General features: G+C 41.3%; 1 protein-coding gene across 1 annotated transcript in view; it reads right to left on the minus strand.

The window, feature by feature from the left end:
• The window catches only part of LOC111251050 (regulator of G protein signaling 7-like), a 30124-nt gene extending 16968 nt beyond the window's left edge, over positions 1-13156 (minus strand). Inside the window, exons 1-3 of the mRNA XM_086991175.1 lie at positions 12819-13156; positions 1419-1559; positions 138-406 (exon numbers count right to left, since the gene is read on the minus strand). Of these exons, the coding sequence (XP_086847301.1) occupies positions 138-406; positions 1419-1559; positions 12819-12953 (545 nt within the window). The 5' untranslated portion in view covers positions 12954-13156. The remainder of the gene's footprint in view (positions 1-137; positions 407-1418; positions 1560-12818) is intronic.
• Between the last annotated feature and the right edge of the window lie 13406 nt (positions 13157-26562).

Consider the following 26562-nt stretch of genomic DNA (forward strand, 5'->3'; position numbering starts at 1 on the left):
AACTCGTCCGAAAAAGCTAGGTTCTACATTTGATTTTGCTTTTTATTTTTCTCTTACTTTAGGATGTGCTGTTAAATCTCTATATTGTAATGGGAAACGTAAAATTGCGTGAGTTAACATAGTTCAGAATATGATACCTATACAAAGTGGAATCGTCCTTGATGGTATACGTCTTGGCATTTTCGCCAACAGGAAAAAAATAGCCAAATTGGCAGAGCAGATTAGCCAAATGGAGTGCTTCCTGAGCGACTGGTCCAGATTGGTCCTCGATATCGAGGTTGTCCATGATCCATTCGACGACATCGTAGCCTACGAACGCCGATGGTATGGATGTCAGGAAGAGCTTTTGTGAGCGTAGTGGCACCCCCAGTTCTGGGTGCTGCATCTCTTGGACCAGCTTCTCCATCTGTAGCGACAACGATCAGCATTGATTAACACGCATTATTCAGAAGTAACAGAAAAGTCTTTTTGGGCGTCTACATAACTACTGGACGGACGAAGATGACAGCTATTTTTATTACATCACGATTTACGGTATATGAAACGTTAGTTGTATTAGGTACATTCGTTCGAACAAAATGTTCTGCATAAACTGAAGCTTCGCTTAAGTAACGACCGCGTATTGCAGTTTTGGGGAGTTCTTATTCTATTATACAGGGAGGCTATTATTATTATAAATGCCTTAATAGTTTTAATAGTAAAACAAAAATCTGCGCTGGTAAAACTACGATATTGGTCTGTTCATGGTGGTACATATAGTAGTACACTGTTAAGCCTAAGTTACAGGATGATCGCTTACCGCCTTCCAACTCATTTGCGGATATATACATATTTATATAAATATTTAAACCTTTATGAAAATTCAGGTTTAAGTACGGTGGCGTAATAGCTAAAATGTGAAAGAACTCTTGAGCGATACGTAATAACTTAAATTGAACTAGGTAAACCCATACCTTTACCTACGAAAGTTCTTCATATCTAAAAGGGTGATAACTTCTGAGATTCTGAGATTATGGAATTTTAACTACGTAAGTAGCTTAAAAATAATGTTTATCATGAACTTCTTTTAATACCGAGACTGGCTGCAAAAAAAATATTTATTCATTTTCATACTCGGTTAACCTATTCGAAATTCGTGGTACAAAGACTTCGGCCAGTTTTTCAAGTGTACGCTCAAAGGCTTTGTGACTGAATTCGCTATTACCCTAAAAAGCACATGTCATACCCTTTGCTAAATCTGACCCGTTAGCATTAGGCAATGAAAATAATCAGTTTCACTTCGTTCAGTTAACCCAGAAAGTGCAGGACCTCAACAGGCTCGTACGGAACTTATCCTTTGAATTTATTTCTGATAATTGTTTCGCATCTAATATTTCGATGAAAATATGATCATGCCAAGTTTGGTGGTGGTGGCTTACCTTGAAGAAGCATGGTTCGATGTAGCATTCATCGACAGTGTAACAATTCGAGGAGGCAGAAAGATTAGGTGAGCTAGGAGGTCGCAAAGGCGGTATTGTTCCCGAGGTCGGTGATGGAGACCGCCGAACAGATGTTGGACCCTGTAGGCGATCGCAACACTCACTCATGTTACGATACTATAATGGAATGGATTCTTAAGTGGTGGACTTGATCAAATTGTTATTATTCTATTTAGGCTTTTAACATATCTGTTAGAATTTTAATAAAGCTACTTCCGCCATGACGCTCTCTTCCATATGAACTTTGATGCGAGATTGATTATTTTTTCTTATACAGCAAGCGTTTCTAATCCTGGTAATTACGCATGATTAAAAATTGAAATGTGTGGGTTGATAAAAATCGCTAGTGCATACAGGTCAAAGTTCGGGTCTGGGTTTATCAAGTAGAATTAAATCAGTAAAAGGGATATCGCGAGGGGTAAATTCGATCTACCAACACACCTCTTATCCACGGCGAAAACGAAAATCGAATGTGAGCTAAAACGATACCTAAAGCAATGACATACGTTCATATGACATTCAGGTCGCCCACTGTTGCTGTTTGTAGCCTAATCCTAACTTTCGATGAGCTTGATATTTATCAGCTTAAGCTAGTAATTCTGTTTTAGCACTTATTAATTTTATCTTTGCCCCGTAGATATACATTCGATTTGAAAAGAAGCATCTACTCACCAGAAACTTTTAGCTATTTTTCAGGGTTTATTATGACTATGTTAAAATTTTGTCTATAGATCGTACTGCGCTTTATCAACGATATTTTATCACGAATAAAATAAATAGAAAGCCAATTTGAAGATTTCCACAATCTCATCATAGTGAGGCATCGGCTAAAAAGAGTACATAGCTCCCCCTTGTAGAGTGTTCTTCCTGTTACACAGTACCTATTCTACCCGCTTCCGTCATAACCCCCCGACTTTGAAACATCCTTTGAGTACAAGTGAAGCTGCCCCGAGCCCATAAGCCTCCTTCGTCCGGTCATTGCGTCCCACTATACACGTGCCCACTTATCAGCTACGCGGAGAGAAGTTTTTTGTTCGGTCGTTTCGTAATTCTTCCTCCTGCTTCTGTTCTGGTTCTGGCGTAGTCTTCATCCAGTTTGCGGTTTTTCCCTCTGCTTCATTTCTGTGTTTGTTTCTCTTTCTCTCTTCTTTCCGCCATATCTCTCCGTCCACTTTGTTATCCCTTCCTGTCTTGTCCTACCCGCCTTAACTGGCGCTGTTTCATTTGCGTATTAGTGACAACGGCATCAGTGACGATGGCAGTTACCACCGAAACGGTAACGACTTGTAGGCATCGCTGCCCGTTATCTTTGTCGTTCCCGATGCTGAGGGCAATAGGCAAGCGACAGCCGACGACTGACAGCTGCATTTGCTGCTAGCCTGAAGGAGGTCTGCTGTTGGTGGTTATGATCGTGCCATAATCTTGTCCTGGTACCCTCGGACTGATGATAATAATAATGGTCACAACTGTTGTAGCCCGGATAACGGTAGAATTACTGCATCGTCAGTGCCTGTTGTAGCGCCGTAGCAGTTGTAGTGGTTGCTGTAGTAGCCAAAGTGCAATGGTTCGATTCAAGATACATGACAATTCTTTATGACATCAAGGATTCGGAGTTGATTGATCCCCTTAATGCAGCGGAGGCTTGTTCTTGCTGATAAAAAGATTAAGAGGGGTGCGGTTAGAAGACCCCCGATAGTTAAAGCCGATTAAAGCAGGGATGTTAAAAGGCAAGCTCGTGGTAGGAGGTGGATGGCGTCATTTTTGCCTCTGTGCCCCTTTGTTCCATTCGCCTCTTAACCTCGATCGGCTTCCCCTTCCCCCATTCAGCCAAATGCCTTTGTGGATCGTTACTGGCGCCTTGCACCTTTTGGCTAGCGGCGCCTTCTCTACTGTAAGTTTGCGGACCTGTCTGCGAAAGACACATTGGTCAAGGTTCTGCCAGAAGTCTGCGCATGCTGTTTGGTGTTGTTGCCGTTTTGAATTCTGTCCGTTGTTATTACGTTGATGCGCCAACGTCGATATTAGCCGTACGTAGCACCACGATGAATGGCCTCACAACGGTACCGATGATGGAAACGCTGATGTGAAGATGATGAAGTGATATTAGCGTTGGGGTGACGACGATAGCTTAGACGACAGATGCAGTTAGGTTAGGTTAGGGTATCTCCATACGGTGGCCAACACAATAACTCTGCAGTTTTCGTTGCCTTCTACGGTAATAGCGGAAACAATTATTTTACAAGCAATAACGGACCTGATACTAGCAATTGATATAACATTAATATAACGATAGTCAACGATATATTGACAAACTACGAAACCACAGAGCCTGAGGAATACATATGTATCTGCTTGAGACGCTGATGAAAAATTGACATTTATTGCTGAACCGAATGACGCTAGGCTGTTCCTGGTGGCTCGAGAATTGACGATATTAGATGATTCATTGCACATTTAAGCAGAATAGATAAATCGGTCCCATAGACCCTACAATGCAACAGGAAGGCCTTGAGACATTAGTGATAGTTCTGGATCGCCATTTGGTCTAAAACATACCATTTTTCTACAGATTGAAACGTTTATTGCGATAGGAGACCGGTTTGATGCTCAAGTGAGTATTTTAATCAATACTGAAGTTAGTATCAAGAACGCCTTCGGGCCAATGGGCTTAATTAAGCGGCGCGTAACGATACGAGATCGAAACGCCAGGAGACCGCTTGCACTATCTCATTGATATTTTTCTTAAATCTAAACTTCTTTTCGCCGCTATAATATCATTTCCACTTCAACTTTGTCCACCCACTGATCTAGTCTATCTAATTACATTAAATATATCGAAGTAGTCTTATAATACGATAGTAAACGACTAACAAATAAATTGATACCACATAATTATGTTACCGATATGGCAGCAATTACCTTTAATTTTCACATATACAAATCGGTTTATGCGTTCACAGTGCTGAAATCCGGTATAAGTGTACGACAAACAATACCCGTCTTTTACATCGACTTTCTGTTCTCATTTTGATCAAGCGCTATTTCCACAGGAAAATCACGATGAAATCTGGCCGACTAAACTATATGTCAATACGGGTACTTTTGTATCGCCTGAATACAAAAGCAATTTGAAGTGCTTTTAGAAGATAAGCGGCTTAGCTGTATTTATTTGCTTGTTTTACAATGAACGGACAACGTTAACTATGGCCTAGCGACGGTGTGTTTCTAAACGCTGCTTTCAGTAGTCGTCTCTCTCTCTCTCTCTCTCTCTCTCTCTCTCACACACACACACACACTCTCTCTCACACGCACTCCGTAAATCGTTCCATAATGAGCGACGACATCACAAACCATAGTTCTCGTTTGACATTAGTGGAAAAACAACATTTGTACTTTACAACAATATTTAATGGAGCTTCCTTAAGAGTAGTTGGCACACTACGATGATAATATTTTGTACCGGTCACCCTGTTTTTGTATGAAGCTCATTTGCATGCACGAGACCAAAAACTCTAAGCGATGAATGGAGGAAAGCAAGGAAATCTGCCCTAAGAAGTTTTAGCAATAATTGCAAACATGGCGCGGGGTCCGGCATTAATCAAGATATGACATAGTTGTACAGGCCATTTATGATATACACCGTTTCCGCATAGACTAAACTACGATAGTGTGTGCTTGTTATCTGAAAAAAGTTGCTTGTAGAAGAGAAATTTAATTTGAATATAAATCCTATTCAATCGAGGTCGTTCCAACGAGGCATTGTCGAGCAAGATATGTTGATTCATCGTTCAACGCCGTTAAATAGCTATGTTGGCATTAAATGAAAATATGGCCCAGAATAAATAAGGTAATGATTATTTGACATCTTACCTTATAAAGCAAATGAAACAAATTATCTTCGTATAACGTTCTCCACAAAAATCGGTTCTTTATTTTACTAACTTCTTAACAGTCCTATTAGAAAACTTGCAAGCCAACAAGATCGAGCGATGTTCCACAGCTAGTCTTTTCTTCGTATTTCGGTAACGAAAAGATTTCTGCCTGGCAAATGACAACTTCTCATGCTTTTTGTTACCTATAATTCCTATTGGTTTACTTCTGAGTAAGAGCATTCTTTTTCACTGGCTTTTATTGGCCTAATGTCCCCTCTAGGACTCGATAATATAGCTGATACTCGGATTTTCATTTTTACAACTGAATCTTGGAAGAATTTCAAACTGAATGCTCTCACGTGGTCGCACCTTAACTAGCATGTCCTGGTCTCGAGCTTGATCGAAACATGAAAAAAATTGCTCATCTGTGTGGTCTATATGGATATGTAAAGATGTCCTTTCTAATCACAGCAAATCTTGACATCAATATAGGGGTGTCTCTTAACGTTCCAAATTAGCCTGCAGACCACAGATGTACGCACCAGCCAACTAACTGCCTTACTAAATTTGGGGCAAAAACGTACCACATCACCATGCATTGAGCCACACGGGACCTAATGGCACTCGAGGTGTATGAGTCTATACCTTACACATAGCATTGCAAGTAAATAAACAACAATTACAAATGATTACTGCTACTTCGTACTTTACGAGTTAGCTGGATCAAATGGGTTTTATTAACTTCTGGAAACCCAATGCAAAGTGCCTGCCAAAATCAATCAGTTAATCCTCAACCCATTTGTTAAAGCTGAACGTAATTTCTAGGTGGTTATGCCAAGCATATTATTAGACATAGTAAATTAGAGACGTTTCAGTTTTAAAGAAATATTTTTTCAATGTTTACGACTTAGTACGTTCTCACAAAAAGGTAGCAGGGTCATGGGCAGATACGGTGGCTCAGTTACCTAAAAAGAAATATTATTGTTATTCCATTTGCCCCGTGGCGTTTTATTTTATGACTAAAGCAGATCCTTAAAATGAAATCTAGATAGTTTCTCCCGAATGTTTTAGGTTTTGCGGAGTCTACATCCTCGCGAAACGAATGAACAGCCGGATTTCTACTTGGTATAGCTTAAACCCTCGCATGATTCATGCATTTGTGTATGTAATTTAATGGCCATCCCTGACCATATAGGCAAGAGGGTTGTAACCAAGCAAAGCTACAAAGTAAGGCTAGCTTAGGTTAGGCCGGCCCGACTATGTCACCGTTCGTTAGTGCGCAAATGGCGTCAAACAGAACGTAAATCGTCGCCGACGCGTACGACGTATGAAAAGGCCTTTGTCGGCCGTATACTTCGAATATACTGATAGGCCCATATCATCAATAGACAATAGATGACTTCTCTAGAGTGTGACAGCTAGTCTTCGCCACAATTCCCAGATCCTCCAACCCTTATTCCTGTCCCGCGCTTTACCCCGCACAAACCATGTCGCATGCTCTCGATTTCTGCGTGGCTGAAGCTTCGGTCCCAACGGCGGTCTATGTCATGTCTTCGAAAGCGCAACCCTCTGCCTTCAAAACAAAAAGGCAAAACCGAAGAATGCTACTGCTACTAGCACTGCTGTTAGACAGAGATGGGGGCGTCAAGCAAATAGGACGAACAGTTATCGGTATTCGTATAAGCTACTAAATAAAGGCAGTCGATCTGATGTTGCCACTTCATCACATCAGACAGCAGAGGCTCACTTGAACTCCTTATCCTTCCGGGCAGCCCCTCAATGTTCCATGGTGCTCCCTCGCTGCGAGTTAAATAGCTGGCTGGTAATAGTAGTAGTTGTACGATGTTAGGTGGGAACTATTTAAAAGCGGAATGAGTGATAGGTTAGATAACACAGTGATTGGATCGCTCGATGATTGCATCGGTGTCGCCAACACACAGTGGCAGAAGAATGGACGAAGAAGTATGTTTGTATGGATGGGAGAGACACGGATAAGAAGCATATACGTAGAATAATACATTCATAAATATACGCGCGGGCCATAAGAATGTACGGCTGTATGACGTACAAAAATTACAGATTGGAAACTAAAATTTGATACATTTAAATTGCATTATATAGTAATAGAATAAAATATTTAATTAAATTCATTAATTAATAATTTAATTTTAAAAAATTTAATCATTTTCGGTTAATTTTTTATTATTGATCGTCTACTAATGTTGATTCAAGACCCGGTTTCGATGTGCATGCATCCCAGTTATTACGGTAAGTTGCGTATTCATGTATTGTTTAGCATAACTTTCCGCCGATGTGTAAGTCACACCAAATAATAGACGCATAGCCGTAATGGACCGAAGATTCGTCGAGTCATGATTTAATCAAATTATTACTATCGCGAAGTGCGTTTGTGTACAAGTCTAAAATAACTGTGTGGAAGTTACACGTCAATGGGACGTTCGGAAAGTAGACGGGTTTGTTCACACATAATCTCATCTGTTGTCCTTAATAAAAACAACGTGTCTCGACACGGTAACAGACATACAGTACCAGTGAATGAAGTTTTCAATTCGGTACCACAGTAAAGCTCGAAATGTCAATGTTGGGTACTATGGGTAAAAAATGGTCCAAACAAATCATCCATAAAAAGTTCGTGAATTTACAGAACGTTGAGGAAATGTCTTTATAATCGATCATTGAAAATGACCTGTTTGTAATAAACTCCTCTAATATTTCACGACATACCGCCACTTACATAGTTTAATTAAATTTGTCAAACGTTGCACATCTTCTATTCTTTAAAAGCCAGCCCAAAAAGGAAGCTCGTTTTCGAAAAGTCAATGGCCCTATATATATCAGATGGATTGACTGGCATCAACAGCTTATCTAATTTCTAATTTAATCGTAGTTGCGTAAAGCGACAATTAAGCATACTGAATGTCTTTATAAGAACAAGCAAACGAAGACAATCACTTCTTAAAATATATCGCAAATACAACCCGGTCTTCAATCTTCTTAGGTTCCGAATTAACCAAGTACATACGTTCTTCAGTATCAATTCCTTATATCTTTGCAGCGAACAAGAATGCATTTGACCTTAACGTATATGAAGGTTCTCCGTACTTTACTCCGCGTTACTTTAGTATTATACGAGGAAAAATTTTAACTCCTAGTTAGATGCGGTCTATGACGACTAAAGGAACTGGATTCGCATTACCTTAGACGAGTGATGTTATCTACCAGTTCAGCCTGAGTTTCATATATCCTTAAATCTAGTAACTCATTCTATTTACCAGATATTCTCGCTCGTGGCGTTTGTCTGATGAAACCCGTTTTCGACGTTTGAGTCGCATTTTATGCCCGTCAAAAGCCCGTCATAGCCCGTGCAACGCGACAATATAAACGACAACTAAATCTGGTAAGTTAGTTAACTTTTTTTTGCTATTTTACTTTCGAGGTGCTAGCCATATTGTGAGTAGCATATCAATGTGTCTACCTGTGCAGGTTGCATTATGCACACGTTGTAGAACATGATAGAGCTCAACGAACGATAGCCGAAAAAGTGCTCGGCGCAAACGTGTTTCGGCCTGTCGAGATGGCCGACGTGAATCAGAGGTAGAATCTACGCAGATTCTACGTAGATGCTATTGGTGCTACTATTATTATAGCTGAAGTAGTCGTCCGACTACGGCTACTACGAGTACTATTAAGGAGATGTGTCTGCTAGCCAGCGGCTATCGCTTCGTGGTTGCCCTGAAGCTTGCGTACGTCAATGGCTTTTGATGCTTTCTGTCCATCTAACTGACCGACTGATTAACTGGATGCCTTGTAATTTGCATGGGCGTAACTAAACATAATACTGAGATACCACGATACGGCCGACTGATCGACCGACCTGACTGTCGAAGAGCAGGGATACACCTTTGAAGATCGAGAACTCCACCTCGTCAAGCAAAAAGTCCATTGTCAGATACGTATCTAATAACAGCGCTTCACGTTTCCTTTCTGCTTCTTTCCACGTCTATTTTCTACTGTCATCCTAATCTCACTCTCTCGTTCTACTTCCGCTAATTTTTTTGCTTATATATATATACTTTACCAATTATCAAACGTATTCGTACATATAAGTACACAGCGCGAGGGAACGCGAACCGTGAAGGGTAAAGGGCTTCGTAAAGGGCAGACTGATTCACATCACGTTTACACAACGTTGGAGAAAAATTACACTAGACCAATACGCTAATAACCCATAAGTTCAAGAACTTACGCACATCCGTGTGCCCACCCTTCGACATTGTTACTACTATTATAATTATTATTGTCACAGGCATTTGCGCACTCTCTATAAGAAAACGAAGAAGACGGTACTGCGCGACGGCAATCGAAGACCGGAGGCTACAGAAGGTGTATACACAAGACGTCAGCAAAGAGGGAAAAACACGTTAGGAACATAGTACCGCCCCCGTCGTGTCACGCTCGACAGCCAGAACGCGGCCATGATCGTACGGCTGGCAGCGTACATGTACGCAATTTGCTTCTAGCTAAAGCAACATAAAATGAGCTTTGCTTGCCTGTCGGCAGTGGACGTACGCTACATTATGCAATGCGTTAATCCAGACAGATGTACGATAGCTGTTGTGCTAATTCTGCATTATATAACACAATACGAACTACGGTGATCAATAGTTAAAAAAGGCACACGCTATTTCTGCTATTAATTATGTTGTTATTACTATGATACGCATCCTTTCGAGGATAGAACGCTTTGATAATATAATAATGGAATAGATGGCTTTGGTTTCCACTGCATTTTGCCCCCTTCTGCTTGTCTAGCCGCTGTGTTACAAGCAGCCTCTTTATTTGCACCTATCGAGGTGGATAGAATCGAGTCCAATTCGCGAGGCCAACTCGCTCGGTTCTGTCTTTGCCGTTGCTCCAGACGCTATTTCGCTCTGTTGTCTTATCGTTGCTGTCACAGACGAGCAAATACTAAATGTCGGGGCATATGTGGCGAACGGGTGAGCAGCCTGCGTCTTGGGGGTCAATAGACTATTGTAGCCAAATATCAAACGACCTAACGAGAACGAATCAAACGTCGGCGTATTCATTGAGACTCCATGTGCGGCCACTGCTGCTGGCATCTACTGCAGCCGTGCTAATCGTAGCGTTTTTCATCGTTCAATAAATGCTATCTTAATACGGCCGGCAAAAAGAAAAGCGGAAAAGCATGCACATACGCACCGACTTCATGACGCCGACTGCGGGCGCGCCTGAATCGTTATTTATGCCACAGCCGGGATCGCAAAGGCCAAAGTAACTGTTCTGTATTACGTCAAGCAATTTGTGACTTTACCGAGCTACTCGTGCCCATCAAGTCTAGTAGCTATCGATTAGAACTGTTCTGCTGCTACTGTTGACGGCGGACTGAGCGTTAAATACGTCAGCGATTCAGCGCTACCTACAAAGCGAACCCTTAAAGACCGCAGGATCCAAGGTCGGGCGTGTCACGCGGTGATTGTGCCGGTTGAGGTTATATGCTTGGCAGTATATAAATCGCGCCGGTAGCAGCACTAGAAACAACAAAAGTCATGCCTTTTTTCATAGCATCATAGCGGCCGCCCTCGTTATAGTTTTGAAGTGAATATTAGCGGTGCAATATCGTCACAACGGTTACACATAGCTATCGTAGATAGACAAAGGCGAAACAGACATGTTTATCATTTTTCCTGTCATTGGCTTCTCCGTGCACACGTGTACTAGTGCCGCTGCTTGTTCGAACGAGATTTGATGGCGTCCATACCGATTACACGTTGAACTAGGATTCATTCTTGAAGGTTTACTTGATGCTAGGAAAACTGAAACCAGACACAAATTCTTTATATGGAGCTTGTTAGGATCATTTTGGGGATTAAAATCAAAGTAGTAGCTGACGAAAAATGGCCTGTGCTATCGCAGGCATAAAACAGCGGCATTGATGAGTACCTACATGGACACAACGGGGGCACGAACTATAGCAATAGCGACAACCAAGATAGCAGGACCGACGTGCGGAATATTTTTGCCACTCCATTAAAGTCGTAAAAATATCAAGCCTCTGTTACTGATTCTGACACTTCATCGTATATGACGGAAATCATAAATCGACGTTTGACTGGGTTTAACTAGGCCTGAGCAGGAGCCCAGGGCAAGATGAGGTGAGGGTAGTGGAAAATGCACGAGTAGATGCACGAAACACGGAACTTCAGTTGTCCACTGACGTATGCCTATGTTCGATTTGCTAAAGGGCATCTGAAAAACAAGTCCACTGTGAGGTAAATGCTGTACACGAAATGTGAGCTGAACCGAACAGATGACGCGAGAGCCTGTAGTTAGAAGTAAATAGTATAAACATCGTTCAGTAAGAAGACAACTGTGAAGAAGAGCAGAAATGACGGTTTGATTATGGCAAGTGATCTTAAACTGAAGTTAATTTCTTTATGTTTCGTTTATGTCAACCGTAACATCATTCAGAGCAGCACAAACCAACTACCACAGTATGTACGTACAAGTGAACGATTCCATGCCACAATGGCAACGTACGTCACCGGTGGTAGTAATAATAACTATGAGATGAGAACTTCTTCCTGTTCTCATTCAGTTTCACTTGCTTCTGTTCTCCTGTTTGTTCCTCATAGCGAACCCTTTTGCTCAGTCTGTCAATGAACGCACCTACGATGGCTGCCTGCCTAGCATCGTCACCGTTCAGGCAGCAGGCAACTAAACGCTGCGAACCCGAGTTACGGTTAATAATCCTAATAAGGTACGTGCACAGCAGCATTCATCGTAGCTAACCGTTTGGGGGGGAACCAACACGGGGCACTAGTTTGTGGTAGCAAGCCGAGGGCCAGCAGCGGAGTAAAGTGTTCATGATTATTCGTCGAGCGACAGTGCACGCAGGGTCCCCTGTAGCTTATAGGAGCATCGTAGAACACCGAATGAAACCCAATTCATGTGCTGCGCCGGTATCCGAAAGGACGATGACGACCAATCACAAACCCAGGAACGGACAAATAACGGTCCTCCACCCCTATTCCACACATGCGTGCTGTGAGCAACAGCGCCACTCCGTCAAACATGATAAACAACAGCACTTGGAATGGGTATGCCAGATTGCCTAGTGGGATCAATTCGACTAGAGTAGGCACAGGCAGACCTATACTGAAGCATTGCGAATGTACATGAGACAGGAGACAACATCGTTAACTATCGTTATCAATATGTCCATCCCCCCCTCCCCTCTCTGTGCGTTCATTTCTGAAGTATTGAAGACTGCACCTTTTACGCTACCCTGTCCCTCTGCCTTCTCTACCTGGGCACACTTAGCGCACGCGACATTAACAAGTGTGTGGCGACATCCGTATATTAGAATCCGGATTTGTCAATGAACCAACGAGCCCAATACTCATTGGCGATATGTTGTTCTACTTACTTCTTGGTAGCGATGTTGCGTGCTATTGTCCTTCTTGCGATCTTCGAGGGCTAGTGATTCGGTTGCCGCGGAGGTTCGGGGCGACTGGCGTTTTGCTGTTGGGGCAAGAATAGCTTCTGGTCCTGAACCGTCCATGTTGAGCGATGGACTCCTTCGTATGAAGCCCCAACTTGAGCCAGCACTGGAGCGCCTCGCACCTCTGGCCCCACACGAGGTGACCAGCTCGTAGAGCTCGCACGGGAACTCACACACTAACCACCTCTGAAACTCAGCCCCACTTGGCGCACCACTGTTGTCTTGTCGTTCGCATTGTTTACATTCTCTGCTCAATTCAAGACCGCCATAGGGGCTCGGATCCGTTGTCCTCGCGATCGTAGCGCCACCCGCGACAGGTCAGCACATTAACCCTTGAACGTATAGTCATCAAATAACGTATACACGGGTAAATGGCGAAATTATACTTTAGAAAAATCTCTCTCATTAAATTTCACTTCTTTAATTGTCAAATCACAGCCTTCACCCGGCATTTCGCTTGTGATAAACTTATGGAACAAATACTGCTAGGCCCTTAATGCTTCATATTAGTTGCACGTTTTTGTTCGAAAGCGATATCAACTTGCATTCGTATGCATCATTTATTTAATGATCAATTGCATCACTGGACAAATGATTTGGCCCGCATCGATGCCAACCGACTTGAACCGACGTCGTTCGACTGAGGGTCGTCTGCAGGACTCTTAACGGTGGTGAGTTTACAGCACTGTCAATTCCATACGCTGATGCCTCCCTCACCCTCCTGCTTTCGTGCCTTCTTACCCCTACCGAACTTCTCTCTGACAGAATTGCACTCCCTCTTTCGTATCTAAAGCCTGTAGTAGCCGTGGCTGTGGCTGCCGTGCAAGCCCTAACAAGCTAAGCTTTATGTATGTAGCAGTACCAAAGGGCAGTGTCGTTATCTCTTTTGCCCCATAGCTAGCCAGCCAGAGAGCAAACGGGCGAATTCGTTCCGGTGCTCCCCCTTCTGTCACTGCTTGAGTAGTGGAGGAACAGTGCGCATGCAGGAGACAAACGAGGGGGGGCAGCGTTAGGACCCTGGCAGCGGTGCGCTTCCACCATGTTGACAAGCGAGCGACGACAATGTGCCAACGCCGATAATGGATTTCAAATGATCCCACCACGACAATGACCAGCGGCGGTAGCAGCAGAACTTCGGGCTTTGGAGAGCCTGAAAGAACTAAAACTGCATGACTATGAAAAAAGGGGGCGTACGCTTCAACAGATTTTTGCTGTTGCTCTGAGCTTCGACGGAGGTTATCCCCAATTCGCATTCGATCTGATGGAACGTTGCGCTGTAGATGTGTGTAGAGTTCTAATAATCTGGTTCCGTTCCCCGCCCTATCTAACCTGTACCGCGGACGAATACGTGTTTTACGCTTCGCATTCCGAGACTGCATGAATCAGAGATTGACTCTAACACTGTTACTGCTACTGCTGCAGCTGACGGGAGTGGTAATTGCACGTGGGTTGTCGTGATGGTCGACTGTTATAATGGAAATGCTACATGGGGGTAAAAAGAATGTACAAAGCCGTACTTAGATCGTTTAACCGATTTTAGAGCGACGAACAGAGCAAAGCCGAAGAGCTGAGTGCTGAATAAAGTTTTGGTTTTTTTCTGTTTCCATGGCCTGATTTTTGGGCAATCTCTGCTGTGATCTTGCGCGCCGTCTCAGAGAACCTAATGAATAATAACTGACACAGAGCTTGTTGCCGGATGCTTTTCTGCAATTAAATTATAATAGGGAATGGTAGCTTACCGCACGAATGTAAACTCTGTAGCTGACATAAACTATGTGAAAATCAAATTAATAATATAAATGAGAATAATAAATAAATGAATTGATTTGTCTGAAGCAGATTACAATGAAGGTAATTTACTATAGTATAAAACGTTGGAGAAGCAAAATTTGCTTTGTTGAAGAGTAAAAAATCGTCGCATCTACTTACATATTTGGTCATAATCCAATTGTAATAGTAGTTTTGTAAGTGGTTCTAACGTGTCCTCTAAAAAAGCTGGCCATGCCTTTATGTCACTTCTGAACTATAATCTTTAATATTACATTTTTAGTAAATGTTGCGACATTCATACGGGTCAATTCTGGTTTACCGCCCATCAAGATACCGAGAAAAATGAGGCTGAACTCACCGGAGTTCGGCTTCTCCGGTTCGCCGGCTTTAAAACAAAGGCATTCGTGAATGCTCACTGCAACCCCACGATTGCCCCACAGTAACATTAGTTGAAGCGTAAAAGTATTGCGGTGGACTTCTCTGGAACGACTCAGCCATATATCGATCTCAGGATAAAAGCCAACTTGTGCGTATGCATCGTGAAGCTCGTGCTAATAAGAAAATAGGGTCGGCAAACAAATCGAAAATTGTAAATGTGTCAGTGGACGACTCTGTGCCTACAGTTGTGGACTGCTATAAGGCTAACATGAAGATCTTATTGGGGTAATGGAAGATTTGGTTGCCCTTAAATGCACATCAAGGTTTGCACGTGATAAGCTTGTGACTGGTCACAATTTTCGTATACACCCAACCGCGCTTTCATTTAGGACTTCAGACATACATACTGTTATGAGCAATACGCTAGCCGGTGAAGTGAAGATAGGGTTAGGCGTTCACGTATCGTTTGATGCCGTTCCAGCATTTGCAGGAATCATTGAAATCGCTACTGCATAGAGTGCAGAGAGAACTTACAGCTCGTCCGAAACATACTTTATTTCTCTCGACCCAGTAAATCAGCACGTCCAGGGTCATATCAGTCGAATTAGTTCATAAGTGCAGCTGATACTTGGTAGCGTCTTAAATTAGATAGGTCATAGTATTTATAAGGCCACACTGCCAAGTGGCCAACTCATCGAGCTACTAGCAGGCTTCGGTGACATTCTAGAGCGATTTGCAGAAAGCCCGATTGAGAAAACACAGCAGACGATAGACAACTAGCTGCGTAATCTATTGAAAATGTTGAAGTCAAAAAAGCCTAGGTTAACCAATCGCTCCCGACGTCCTCAATTTCCTAGGTGCCAGGTTAATTTCTGAAGACCTTATGGATCTGATGGTGCGTTCTCCCTGGGCGGCTTCAGTCTAACTAGTTAATCCTTCCTTAAAGCAAACCTTCAGCTCTTCCGTAACGTGTACAGCTTTGTCCTTCACCACCTTTGTCTCCATCTTCTTTGTTCTCGTTACAGTTTCCAAAAGTCCATTTCCAATGCCCTCCCTCCATCATCTAAAGAACCAGATCGTGTTCTACCTAGAGCTTTCCTCGCCTTAACCAGCGTTCTGTCAGCAAGCCATATCTGCCCCGAGCATGTCAGACGTGCCACAAATCAGAATTCAAATCTGTTCTATCTAAAATGCATATTTTAATGCTTGTCATATATTGGAACCGGGTTCTTGTAAGAGCTCTCATTTATCCTGATTCGTTCCATAACGTCATACCTACAAGCTTATCTTTTAATGGGACTTTATAATAGGCCCCATGGCTCCAGAAGAGGGGAATGCTTGCATGTTCGTAAGAACGTTTCTATACTGTGTAGACTCGCCATACAGATTGATTGCAAAGTTATAACTAGGTAGATAAGATTATTGTAGACGTGTGTGTTGCTATGGCGCTAGCTCAAAAAATGACGTAGAAAAGATCGCTGTATTCAAGCGCCTTTATGCAGATTTTAAATACAACTTTAGTATATCTAGACCAACCATACTGCCTAGTCTAGAGGGTAGCACGCCAACGATGAAGGAAATATTTTTTTCAATAATGACTCTCGAATGAAAACCCGCATTCACTAAGAGTTACATAGAAAACGTGTCATACCAGATGGTGGAAATAATTAGACGGCCCAACACTTCATGATACTCACAGATTGATTTCATCCCAAACAGTGGCCCACACTTAGCTGATAAAATATTAGAAAATAACGGGTCGTTTTGTTTGCAAACAATGAGTGATGCAATGATTTAGTTTTACCCCGTTTACTATGTTGGCATCTCAAAGGCAACCAAATATTGATTATAAAAGTTGTATTAATTAAACTTATATTAAAGTTCATTACAGTATAGTTTCAACAAAAAACTGTAGAATATTGCTAAACGTTTTAGAGTCCCCAAGGAGTCTTTTGCGGATATTGAAAATTTTTACAAGTGTACTAATATGGGACGTAAATGGGAATAATCATTTGAATCGCTATCTGAAAATATAACCGAGCGTAGTGGATAATGTCTCTCTCACGTTTTTTAAGATATTCAGTTGTGTACAATGTGAAGCACTATATACATATATATATCTATAACGTTGGTTAAGTACCTAATTATCTTCGCTTAGTCCTTTCAGCGTTACGAAAAATTGTAAAACCTAAAGTTATAATTAGCGTCTTGCAATGCGAAGATACCCGGCACATATGATTTGAGAGAATCATTTGTACCATCTTTTAAACCCTCTTCCATTTTCTAACGCGTTTTTGGATCAAGATAAATATGGGCTTACCTATCGTGCTTAACAAAGAGAGATCAACATTAGTTCATTGATCCTTGTGCTTAAAGCTCGCTATATATATAAAAGTAATGAAAATAACCGACCTCAGTTCTACATATGTGCAACATTTTAAGTAGAGTCTTAGAGAAAATCACAACTTACTCTAAATTAAACTCTGCTTACTAAGCAACGACAATTTTACGTTGTGCAAGATAAAGGGAGACATGGCATATAGTGTAAATTAAGTTATTTAAGCCTTCGGCAATATTGAAGCCGCACGGTTTGTCGGTATCGATCAAAGAATACGCCTCGTTTATATCTCATTCTACGGCAAAGCGTTGTGCAAACTGAATAGTAATGTTCTTGATTACTGTAGCCGTTCGAACCAGAATGGGCAATATTTTCCAAAGAAAACGAAGTATCAGTTCTTTCCCCTGGCTGATCCCCCGGATGAAGTGCCTTAGAGCTTTAGGCTCTGAAGTCTCTTACTATTACGCAAGGCCGTACTTTCGCCCTCGTGCCTTTTTCTTCTGAGGCGGTTAAGAGGTAATGCATCATATACAACAAACTCCACTGTTGATTCGCTCGTCTAATAGTGTAAAACTTTTACTCACTGCAACTTTGAATCACGCAACTTTGGACCTTACTTTAAAGATGGTAATTCAAACTTTTGAACACTCCGTATGTATTCCTTTAGCACTGGAGTTGTTTTATATCCTAAATCTTTTTTTTACCATAATTGAAATAATAGTTATATTTCATACGAACTAAATGATTTATCCATTCCAACCGTTGAATAGGCGCGCAATTAAGAAGTATTCGTGCCGTGTAATTTTGATTTTAAAATTTTATTATTATTATTATTATTAAATAACCTCATCTTGTGTTTCGTTGCTTTATAATCAAGACTTGAATTATATATTATTATCTATAAATATCATGTTTTACCAAAGCTTACTCACTCTTGCGCAGTTTGACGGGAGTACGTGAAAAAACGATGTCGACAATATTTGAGGAAGTTCAAGCGAAGTTGTTACGCAGAACTGGATTACTGCAACATAAACCGTAGCCACCTAGACTAGATTTACAAGAGGAAGTTAATATGAAAGTTTTACACACAGATTAGTGAGCTAACGATATTTATAGGGTGCTACTAACGTTAGATGAAACCGTCCTAGATGAGGTGAACCGCTGCGGATACCTTAGTGAGCACAATCCACCTTTCATAAGCAGCAATCACTACAACTGAAAAGACAAACTGCTACCTGAAACACATGAAGGGGAGACCACTTTGTTGGCGGATGATAACGGCTTTCGAGGTACGCACGCGTAGGGACTCTGAACACTGCTGTACAGGTGCTGCTGTACAAAAAAGGCCTCGTAAACGGTAGACATATGGCATAAAAAGCCGAACCTGGCACATCCGATATTGCGCGAACATGGCTGGCTCATTAGTTCAATGAAAACAATTGTAAAATCAAGGTACACATATCTCGAAATAGTATAATGATAATTCGTTTAAATATTATGAAGGAAAGTTTGAAAATAAGAGAAAGCAATGCGCGAAACTGGTGAAAATCGTACGCGGAATTATTCCGAACGGGCAATTTTTTTGAGAAGATCACCGCATAGAAGGGTATAGCGAATGGCTATCCAAATTATACGATAGATGGGTTGTCGCAGGTCAGTACGGAAAGTTGTATTACTGAAAGGGAAGCTATAGCCAAATTGAGGCCAGTAAGTACTTATTGTAAGTACGAAAGCCTAGCCTTTATTTTAAGTGTTTAAGACTATTTAAAATAAGGAACAGTGGGAACTGAGATAAGAATGGAAAGATCAGAACGAACGATTTGGGCGGCTGTAGACTCGCAAAAACCATGAAAAGAAATAACGATCGAAATCCCGGAGTAAGTATAGTACGTCGAACGTTTTCGGTGCAGAGTTGGCTGCAATTAGCGAGGAGATACTTGACGATTGGTGCAACAAAATTAATATTCTTAATGGATAGCCTCTTGTATAAGCAGTGTTTGTTGTAATACTTACCGCAGTGACCGGTATAATTAGCATAAGGGCAGAGCAACTGTTACGCTACGTAAAAATAGATACAACTTAACGGGAATAAAGAAACAAAGGAGTAGAAAAAGCGTCAAGATCAGGATATAATTCTAATAAGTTTAAAGTTACGAAAATTGAGACTGTACCCGTTAACTGTGAGTTCACTAACAGGAAACAATAGAACATATTCATCCATTCAGGATACATTTTTTCATGTAAGGCTGAATAATTATTAATGTATAACACGTAAGTTACTGAGCGCAAAACTTAGACGTCTATCCAAGATTCTGGCAATGTATCAAATCATCTGTTTAGCACGCGTTAGGTGAGCTACCTTTAAGATTCATAATAAGTGGTCATCAATAGCCTTGAAGCCAATGAACCTTTTTTGTTACGATTGAGAGCACTACATCGATAATGATGCCACCATTCCAGTTCGTTCGTTCGATCAGCAATGTTGTCCAGATTTGTGGCTCTTCCAGCATGGCGTCGAACGAATCTACGTTAAAGAGCTATTCCGAAACATGTAGCCCTCTCCGAAACGAAAGTACCGCGTCGTCGGGTGCAAACAATTTAAAATCGTGCGGCTGTAAGGAGTGTGTTTGGCAAATTTCTGCCCAGTTCCAAGTAGAATAGATGATATCCTGTCGGCGGGCCTTCTTCGGTCGGCGGGAAAAATCTGGCTTCCAGGTGTTCATTTGTTGCGTTCTAACCTTGACGGGAGTGGCTGGCGCGAGTCGTTCAGCGGAAAGCCAAAAAAAAAACGAGGCATTTTCTTGATAGAGACAACGGAGCTTAAGTACATCGACGTAAGCGGCTGTATAGACGACTGGAGTAGGTAGCATTTGTCTGTTATGACGCTCAGAAGTGGCATCAAAGCGTCATAGCACTCTTTTAATATGTCTACTTTGTTTATACCTTTTATATCTTTATTTTCACAATCTTTTAATACGTTATGTTGGTGCCTGATTCGGTTATGTGTAGAACTTGCAAACTACTGCTGACCTTTACAGTCGATACGAAACTGGGCTACGAACCCCCCACTCCTTCGAGAAAAGATTGATGTTGCAGGCCGAATCAGGATACTGTCCCCATTGAGTGTTCGGGTATTCTGAAATAAGCGGCATAGAGATCGATTTTGACTTATTTCCGACGTACCGCGTGACGCTGGTTCTATTTCGATTAGCATGTTTTGGCTGCATCAGCCTCGGTCGGCGGAACTGATATATGCACGTTCTGCTACGAAAGTAGAAACGAGATAGACGTCAGTAGCAAGAAGTGATCTCATACCGTTCTTGTCTATACATCTAGACTGGATTTTTTTGCACAAAGTAAAGCTGATGTAAGCAAGCATAATTTTTTGTTTCACTACTTATTAATTTCCTTATCTATCTGGATATTTACCTTATCTGGATCTAAATTATCTGTAGGACGATTGATACAGCGCTCGTCAGTATCTAAATGTGAGACACACGGAATACGATGAAGATAGCCCTTTTGCTATCCCTTTGTGATCCAAAAACTTCCACTGCGGTATCATCCGCTTTTGACGATAGCCATAATATAATTGTCATTCGGTTGAGTTTTCAACCAGAAAAGAAGCTGCCGACGTACAAAATAGCTTAATTTTGTGAAGTATAATTATACTACTGATACTGACTGATCAGAACGGTTTTACGTCTTGGTCCGAAGTATAACTAAGCCGTAAGATAGTTTATATCTTTATATATATAATTTCAGTTTATAAAATTAAAAATCTGTCGTATAGGCAGTGTAGTTAGCTCAAAATAAAAACTAGTATCGTATAAAGTTGTTCGGTGTGAAACGTGACAAACATTTATTCTATATTGCGAGACGACTCCACTCTCGAGCAATTCGAAGTTTCGCATTTTTGTATTTGAGGTGCGTCAGTAGCTTTTGCAATCGAAGACCCGTGTACATCAAATGTCCTCGCTCGGTATTTTAGCAGGCGTGTTGTAATGAGCCATGGAAAGTCGGGGAAATTCGGGAGATCCACTTGAGGCAGCTCACTTTGTAAACGTTACTTTGGATAAGGTTTTAGTTCTAGAAACACCGCGATATGTTGGTTCAAGCAATTTCGAAAATGAAACTCTCAATTTGAAAATCCAACTGGAAAAAGACATTCTGCGGAGTTGAATAACGGAGAATTGACGGCCGTGGTGAAAGCTGACCCATTTCCCACCCAGGTTTGCTTTACGTACAAATACAATATTTGTCTAGCTCGGCCAAACTCATATTTTGTTTTCCATCAACGGAATAAATACGTTACTGTTTCAAACAACGTAAGGACATTGACAATCGGGCGAAAACAAAACAAGCCTGCGAGGGGATCTTGAATGCTGAATCTAGTGTGTTACGGTTCATACCTGACCACCTGGCACAATATGGCTATTCGCGCACCACTATACTGATGCGAAGTGTTGAGGGCACTGGGGCTATTTCATAGCGGATCATAGTGACGGCTTTTTTTTTTTTATCTTCTAAGAATTCCTATAGCAAAATGCGTTCATCGCGCACTGGGACACCTTCGAACTACAAAGTACTTCCTTTTCGGATGTTAGATCTAACTCACTTCTGTGTATGCCATCTGCTCTGGCACAGTGTGAAAGACTAGCGGGGGTCAAGCCAAAAATCTAAACAAAAGTGGAGGGAACGTGGCTGCGGCGTCTGGACATGACTTCCGAACAGTAGAATAAGGCATTACCTCTCTGCAGGCTAGATCGCCGTAGACGGTCTACGTTGATAGTCTATAAAGACTATAAAAAATATATAAAGACAAGGTGTTGAAATTTGACGTGAGACAAAATTTTTCTACTTGACAATTCAATGTGAGCTAACATCAATTCAACGACCGTTGAGCATGTTGCCATAGATGTCATGGTATGATATAACACGCGTGGCCGCCGCAGTACACAGATATAGGCCGTTAACCGATACCCCACTAAGCCAAGAACCATATGGATATATAGTTTATCATTTTAACTAGTCGGCGGAGTGTTGCGTCGTTGGTATCCGTCCTATCGTCCGCTAGGCGAACGGATTTCCAACAAAGAGCTGAACCATATTTTGTATATATTTGAAATAACGATCTGCCTAGAAGGAAGATGATATGATTCAAAGTATTGAGTTGGCCATGTGCGTTGTTTGTTGCGTAAACAATGCGATACCCAAACATTCGAGACGATGCCTAACTTTTCAACGAAGAAAATATTCCAATTTAAACATTAGATGCTACTTTATGCTTGAACGAAAAATCTTTATTTAGAGCCTGATTTTGTTGGTCTTAATGTAACGTAGGTGCATTGCTGTGACTAGAAAAAGCATACTATATAACAGATATCACCGCTGCTGCTGCTGCTGCTGTTAGGTTGTTCGTATATAGACGCATACAATAGTGTGCTAGTGATAAAATGAAGTTTTCCTGAAACTTTTAACTTAGAAATTGGTAGGCTTTTAAATGAAGTGTAACGTCTTCTGAGAACATCAATTGGATGCTAGTAATTTTTCATTTTGTTTCATGTAAAACTACTCGATACTATCGAACGAAAATCATTACCTAATTTCTTATACGATTAAACTGTGTGTTTAGCACTCGATAGCTGGCAAACGCAATATTTTATATTCGTGAAGAAATTTTGAAATAATAACACAAACGCCTTGGAAAAGGTTTGTACATGTCACAGGCTCCGGCCTACTCTTCAGGTAGGCTCCCGCCTTCGGCCTATGATAACGATTTTCTTAATGAAGCCCACTTCTTGTGTATTCTTGTGTACAAATATCCTAGTGATGATTCTAGTTTGTATGCTGGGGACTATTTGTAAGTTTATTATGAATTGAGTTGTTAACGATGGTGAGTGTTTCGATCACGTCAACAAGGGGCCATGGAGTCGTCAAAGAGTAACAGTAGGTAATATTTTGTGCAATCGAGAATTGAATGTCCGTACAACAACATATTGCTCACCGTGATGCCCCCCATTTAGAAACTGTTCCGCATACACCCAACTGATTTTATACTACTGCTTAACAAGTATATGCACCAATGTTGGACGAGTTTACTTGTTTTTATAAATACACGTCTAAAATAGTAGATCAGGCATATATTGGGCGTCAATTTTTAAACAAGTATCTCCAGCACATATACATTGTAAAGGCGATAACGACCAGTCGACATCGAGTATTTTAACATCAAGACATATCGAACAGTTTTCTTTGTTCATCCGTAAATGTTTTTTTTTTCTTTTTTTAATAACCACTCTATCGGGTATACAACTAATTTCATCGAGATCTTCCTCGTTTCGACGGTCTCTACTATTCAGTCATGGAACTACCAGCCAACGCAAAGGAGCGAAACTATGTTGGTGCCGCTGTCGACCGAATTTCTTTTATCCAGAGGTCCAGACAAGTTAGCATCCAGAATTTGGGCATTAGGAGCAAACAAGGGAGGTGAATCTTGATTAATTAGTACGGTGCCCAAAGCCCTCGTTGCATTTCATTAGATCATCAACGTTTACTAATACTGAGAGTTGCACTTACAACATATGCTCGAAAGTTTCTTTCGGCTAACTCCATCAACGAGATTTGGTCTTTGTTAAAGAACTCCTTTACGTTACTCTAGGTGCTATTGTCGCTCGAACTTAGTCGTAATTCCTTTTGAATGAAGTACTGGTCTTCTGATTACGCTTATACTCAGCGGGTACACAAACAGGCCGTCCGGGATGATCTCTTACGAAAGTTAATTCCATCCGTTTTAGCCTGCACGAGAGTTCGACATTTGCCGTCTGCGTACATTGATGCCTTGTATTCCACTGGGTTACTACTACTGGCTCTACGAATGCCGTTGCACCTGCGTGCACTTTTAACGAGCAACGAGGTACTGCACGAACGTCTCGATGTTTTGCACGGACAACAACGAGTCAGTATGTTCACTAGGGTTTTTGTCGGGCATTAGGTTGTTTAAAACGCTCTTTTAAGCTATTTTTATTCCAGTCCATTAGCTGATTTACTCTTTTTCTTTTTAGCAGAGGGCAGAATTGTACTGTTTTTTAGGAATGTATTTGGCTTAATAGGGCCTATATTTGGCACTGCTTTATCATGTTGCTTGAAATCGTTAATCGATGAATTAGCACAGCACACGCACACGTAACATGGCATCATCTAGTTCCAGACCGCTCAAGGTTATTGAACATGGAACAGATCTGTGTGATCGTCGGGTATGATGTAATACGTACGATGTACACTGTTCAACAATTGCGAAATAACAAGACGATCTTAGAAACTTAAGCTTGAATAACTTCGACAATAAGTGTCTGATAAGTTCAGTTTGTCAAGCGGGGAAACGCCAAGAAACGGGCTATCGTAGCGCACTAAAAAGACGACTTCGTTTTCCACCTCAACTTCTCATCTATCGCGAAATCATTCCGTGCATTTTGGAATCGAACGTAGGTCTATTTATGTCTCGAGTTTGCAACTGGCGAATCATTGAAATCGTACATGAAAGATGTGAAACAGACACGTCTTCGGGTCGGCCAGTCTGTCCTCGCTGTCGAATACCTTTATTACACGTATATCATGCGTCGGGATATAGAGACAGAGAGGATGCTATCGCAATGCAGCCGAGGATCTGCAGTCTGACGGAGTAATCAAAACTACCTAGAGTACAGGTATCCAGTAAAAACGGATGTGTACAATTTCAAGAGAAACGTAGATCGTTTTGAACGGTTGGAGTAAGTACTGACTTGATGTTTTTCTTTACAACAAATCATCGATTTTTTTTTTTTTTTTTTGTGAAAACACGGTGATCTGCATTTAATTCTTTTCGATAAGATGCTTTTCAATGAACCTGACAAAAGTGCTCGGGATTTTATCTATCGGCCATTTCGCAGAGACTCTTAATTTCGGCTTGATGTTCAATACCTGGGCCTGTAGCTAGCGAGAGAAAGCATTTCTTTCTCAATTAAATTCCTGGGCCGAACTTGTATGGTAGACTTCAGCTGAATTTCCGGCATTTCACAGCCTTGACATACTTTTAACACTCTATTAATATACGCATGAGTTCCTACGTTTGCGTACTTCACCGAACTAAACTAGTTAATGGGCCAATAATAGACAAGGCCAAATAGCATACGCAGTTCTATTTCGGTACCACACTAGTGCCAAAATATTTAACAGGGGTGCAGCCCATTTTTCAAAATAAAGTATCTGGTAGCAGCTGTTTAGCCATCTTGAACCATCTTCGCTGTTGTTCACACTCACACGGGTGTTGGTTACATAGCCATTACGTTCTGAAGGTAGTTGCTGAACGTCAACGCGAAGGATATACGGCCCTGTGTTAAAAGACTCGTACGGTAGCGAATACAAAGATGACGATGCGCGCGGTGGATCTCAATCTTACTGTAATTCCTATATGTATAAAAGTAAAAAAAAAATCACGTTACGCAGCAATAAAGATGCAGGTTTTTTTTTATCACAATCTAGAAATTTTTGAAATTAAGTATTAACAAATTACTAGGGGTGCCTTTATTCAGACTCAGGATAAAGCGGCTTAAGACTGAACAAAATTTGCGTAAAGAATCGCTATAGCGACTATTTTATCACAAATGCTGTGTATGGTGAGGAATAAAGAGTCGGCAATTTGAAAGATGCTCCTCGTAGTGGCAAACCAATTTTGAGCTTAGCCATTAATCATGCGAAAGTTTAGCAACAATGATGCGTGAGTGGCTATGATACAATCAAGTAGTTTTAAACTATTCAAAGAAAACTTAGATGTTTGGGTCACACGCGAACTTACGCGACCTTATTTCCATCCGTGAACGAAAAGACAACGGAATCTAGCTATTTTTTAACCGCTCGCTTTTCTAAAATGTTTTTAGCTGCACATTTTTGCTGCGTATAGTTGCTTTTATAAGCGATAGAAAGTGGGCCATAAGCTGACAAAAAAATAGAGCCTGCCTTTTCAAACGGGCAATCATGCTTTTAAATTATAATTCTATACAGGACCGATGAAACTCTAGGTCGGTTCGTTCCTCGAACACGCTGTCTACTAAATAGACATTACTACACAAGTTGAAAAATTCCGACTAATTAAAATGAAAGGGATATTTAATTGTTTGACTGATAATAACGACGCTGACTAAAAAT

The sequence above is a fragment of the Varroa destructor genome, unplaced genomic scaffold (genome assembly GCF_002443255.2).
Source record: "Varroa destructor unplaced genomic scaffold, Vdes_3.0 BEIS01000005.1, whole genome shotgun sequence".
NCBI classification, from domain to species: domain Eukaryota; kingdom Metazoa; phylum Arthropoda; class Arachnida; order Mesostigmata; family Varroidae; genus Varroa; species Varroa destructor.